This window comes from Etheostoma spectabile, chromosome 1 (assembly GCF_008692095.1).
Source record: "Etheostoma spectabile isolate EspeVRDwgs_2016 chromosome 1, UIUC_Espe_1.0, whole genome shotgun sequence".
Lineage (NCBI taxonomy): Eukaryota > Metazoa > Chordata > Actinopteri > Perciformes > Percidae > Etheostoma > Etheostoma spectabile.
Genome location: NC_045733.1, coordinates 17,364,268 through 17,369,010, shown reverse-complemented (window position 1 = coordinate 17,369,010; position 4,743 = coordinate 17,364,268). Strand labels below are relative to the sequence as shown.

At 37.8% G+C, this 4,743-nt stretch overlaps 1 protein-coding gene across 1 annotated transcript in view; it reads left to right on the top strand.

Moving 5' to 3' along the window:
• The window catches only part of slc39a1 (solute carrier family 39 member 1), an 8,843-nt gene extending 5,311 nt beyond the window's left edge, over positions 1 to 3,532 (top strand). Inside the window, exon 4 of the mRNA XM_032540989.1 lies at positions 1,703 to 3,532. Coding sequence (XP_032396880.1) covers positions 1,703 to 2,056 — 354 coding nt within the window. The 3' untranslated portion in view covers positions 2,057 to 3,532. The remainder of the gene's footprint in view (positions 1 to 1,702) is intronic.
• Positions 3,533 to 4,743: the final 1,211 nt, after the last annotated feature.

Here is a 4,743-nt window from a genome sequence, read left to right as displayed (position 1 = left end):
TCTTTATGCACATCAATACAAATTTTTACCTGGGGTGCCCAAACTTTTGAGCCCCACTCTACATAATTGAAAAATACAACAAGATGCCAAAGAACAACAAGGGAAGATATTATGAATAACACAAATACATTTTAAACCATACCATGCTATGGCTCAAATGCAGGACAATCAACCAATCAATCAATTTGTATTTGTCACATGAAATCATGCAAGGGACAATTCCAATGAAGTCATATCTCATCAGTTATATCCAATCAGCTCATTCAGCTTGCATGCATGATTCATCATGAAGCAGAATGTGGCCGTCAGATCAGCTCACAGACAAAGAGTCACCCGGTCGAATGGCACCGGTATCCAGGATCCAGCCGAGTCTCGGCGAGTTCCCGACATCCTGCTGGAAACCACAGAGGCCACCATGCTCACTGTCTGACGGCTGCACACTGGCTAGCAGGATGCCCAGCAGGGAAGTCACAGTTGGCATAAATTCCTCCACCGGTGCCCCCTCTGATGTCAAGATGGAGATGGACCGAGAGTCGGTCCCACTTGTCCACATAGTCGGTAGCAATAAGTTATAGCTGATAGTAGGACTGGGCGACATGGAGAAAATTTTGATTTTGCGATATTCTTGTCCTAATACCTCAATGTCGATATTGTGGTGATATTATAGGGTTGACAATTGGTGCTTTAACAAAATATCTTCACAATGAGATTTAAGATATCTTCAGTAATGTAGATATAATGACTAAGTGGGTAAAGGTTAAAATAACAGAAGAGCTAGAACAGTCTAGTAACACAGAAAATGACTAATTTTACTGAAATACAGCCTTTAAAACCAGGAAAAGACAACACTTAAGCCATTTACAACATTACGATATAATATCTAGTGCAACATCACAATATCAATATAATATTGATATATTGCCATTTTCACCCTTTCCTCTGTGTTTACTCACAGACAGTGAGGCGACTGGAGAGGTCTGCGCTTTCTACACATATGTTGATTTCGCTGACCGGAGTCTACTTTATGAATCTAGTAACTTAATACCTTGAGTGGTTGAATTTCTCACCTTGCTACAGTAACTTAGAAGTGTTGTCAGGCTGTGGTCAATACAAACAATTAAATTAACATCAGCCTGTGAGTTCATTGCAAAAGTTGCAGACTTGCCCATACAGTACAATGGGCTCAACTGAATATATTAATTAATAAGTTACACATCTGGAAGTGAGCAAAACGGATAAGTCCTTGATTGCTGTAATCTAAGAATGTGTTATTTTATATTTTGATATTGATAAAGTATGTTATTATATTGTACATTTTCTGGACAATGAAATGGAAAGAGATTCTGTCAACGGATAAAACAACCAGACATCAGTGTCAGTTTTTGAATATGAATACCGGAAAAATCAGTGCACGTTATTGTCAAAGCTTACATAAAAATCTAATTTAGCTATAAAGCAGCCCTACTCTTTTATTTGCAGCATTGCCAACAATAACCTAACATTACCAGAGATATCACAACACAAAGCCATCATGGTACAAACAGTAAGGCAAAAAAATCCAATGGTTGATATTGGCCAATCCTATGTACCCACTAAAATTCAACCCAGCCATTAAAATCTTCAACATTCACTGTTGTTTGGGTTTAAATAGAAGCTGTTAAAGGAGCTAGAAATAACCATAACACATCTTTGTTTTCTCCAGGTATTAGAGATCTGTATTGCTATACTGGTCCACAAGAGCATCATAGTGTTCAGCCTGTCTGTGAAGCTGGTCCAGAGCGCAGTTCGCCCATTATGGGTGGCTACTTACATCGGTGTGTTCGCCATGATGTCGCCTATAGGAATCGGCATTGGCATCAGTGTGACGGAGGCTCATCTAGCGGCTGGAGCACTCATCCAGGCCATCCTGGAGGGGCTTGCCGCGGGGACGTTTATTTACATCACCTTTCTAGAGATCCTCCCACACGAGCTCAACTCCCCCGGGAAGCAGCTTCTCAAGGTGCTCTTCATCCTGCTGGGCTTCAGCGTCATGGCATCTCTGACGTTTCTGGGCTGAGACTGAGAACAGACTGTACTTCAGCTGTCAGTATGTGACCTGGACACTTTGTGGCAACTTCCGCAGCTCACACAAACGTGTGTACAGAAAGACAAACTGCCTTTATCAGAAAAAATGACGTCGGTTTCCAACCGCCCACCTCCTGGAGTTTTAAATGTCAAAGGGAACGGAACACATGTCGGTGTTTTATTGCTTTCAATATACTTTTAAAACCATTTTTGTATATACAATTTCTTTTTAAGAGGATTTTATGTAAAGAGGAACCACTTAGTGCAATGCTAAGTTTATGAAAGACTAAGAGAAGCACAGTAGAAATGAATGGCATATCACTGAGTCCCCTCATTTGTCACTGTCCTTGCTTTGGACCTGCAAACAAAACAGAGCATCTGACCTTTGACACTGTTGAGGAAATCATTGAAAACAAAGCGCCATGTTGTATGTAAATGATACCTTATAATTAATCAAATCACAGTATATGAGTACCACCAGATCTTTAAGGTTTACGTTTTAGATGTAGTTTGCAGCATCAGGCTGCTTTCACTTGACATTACAAACTAACTGGAATAGCAACATTTCATACATTTTTTTTCCAATAAACTAGTGTATATGTAGTGTATATGTAAACTGTGCTGTATGCCAAAATACTGTTTGCACTTTTCCAATAAAGAAGCAGGAATAACCTCCACAAATGATTAAGGCTAAAATGTACAGCACACTATTTGAAAAAGCTGATCTCTATTATTTACAATATGTTGACTCACTTAAGTCCATTCACTTTTTCCACTCTGCCGCTTTATGAACTTTCTCAATGTAGAGTGCTTATAGTTCTCTATTTTGATTGGACAAAATGAAGCGTTGAACATCAGCAAAAAGAGAAATCCAAGATAAAGAATTAATTCTGCAAATTGATACCTATGGTATTTCACAAGCGCACATGCTTGTATTTGTGTCAAGAAATCAAACCAAGCAGGACACCACACTACATCACATTGGGTACATTATTTCACTGTTAGTAGAGTAAGTGACAAACAAGATATTTTCCAAACACAAACTCCAGCATGTCTGTGCATCCAGCCTGCTTACACTTAAGTCAATAAGTATATTAAGTCCAATTACTGTTAACTGTCTATTGTTTAGTCGCGCTTCCTGTTTTAGTCATGTGAAAGTCAGATTGTCGAACAAAGAGTAGGAAGTTGGAAGGTACGTATTGGTTTATCCGTATACAGCAAAAAAGAAGTTGTGTAAATGCAATTAAATGAGTCTCAAATTTACTTTTTTTTCTTCCATTAAAAGTCATCTGATCAAGACTAATGAAACATAATGTGTAAAAATAACTTGTTTGTACAGTTCAAAAGCATCAACTGTCTTTTCGTATGCAAGTCTACATTATTCTGTGCCTTATGATTGTTAATCTCATGAGAACAACAATTTTGATGTTTGTTGTTTAAACTTGATCAAATTAAAGTTTAAAGGGGAGTCTGCCGACTTGTTTGTTGTGTGCAAAGGTTGCTTTGACTTATGGTGCATTCACTTGCTCCTCAAGTGGTCCCATTTCCCAAATTTGAAAGTACTTCCTTCGACTTGTGTTCACGAGATTGAGGCTGTATTGTGAAAACCATGCTTTACAGTTTTGAGTTTCTCTTCATCTAATTTGAGTCCAATGAAAGCTTGATGTAAATTACAGTATTATGTAATAATGTATAACGGCTACTGAACATTTCTGATGAGGGCTTGTGTGAGGTTTGAAGTCATGTGGGTTAATGTGACAGCAGATAACTAGTGCCACTAGGAGGGAGTGTTGGTCCTCTGATGGCCTCCAATATTGAGGGCAGTATTTCACAGGAACATGGGATACTTGGGATTACTTACAAAATAATTTCACAAGATATTATAACTAACTATACTAAAGTTATATTATAACTAATGTAACTTTTAAAGACCCTCATTTAATTTGCCTTTTTTACAGAAGACATTTGTCAAAAGCACAGGTGTAAATGAGAATGACAGCCAGACCACACTGCCATGGCTTACTGGGACATTTGGAGCCATCGGTAATATTATTATTAACACATATCCATGGGATTTTACATCTTTCTCTCAGTCTTTAGTGTCTTCAGGCTTCTGAAATTCGTGGGAAAACTCAGCACGACTGTTATACTGTAATAATCAAGTAATTTAAATTTACGTATCCGTTTCTGTTCCAACCATGAACGCTTATCCATCATGGATATACAGTGGTGCTCATGAGTTCATATGCCCATGCTTAAGTTGATTAAAAAGAGGAATAAAAAAATCACGTTTTGGAAATTTATCTTAATGCCTTAATTAAAAGATGAGGTAAAATCCAACCTTTAAGGACACCAATTTTCTTTGCGAACAAATTATTAAGTGTAAATAAATAAATGTTCTTCTTTAAAATACAGCTGGCATAAGTATACACACCCTTATGTTAAATTCCAATAGAGGCAGGCAGATTTTTATTTTTAAAGGCCAGTTAATTCATGGATCCAGGATACTATGCATTCTGACAAAGTTCCATTGGCCTTTGGAATTAAAATAACCCCATATCATCACATACCCTTCACCATACCCATACATTGGGTGTTGAGCATGATTTTATTTCAGTTAGACTAATAGCCGGTTGGATTTGCATTGAGAGAAGATTTTATGGAAAGTATCCCATGCCA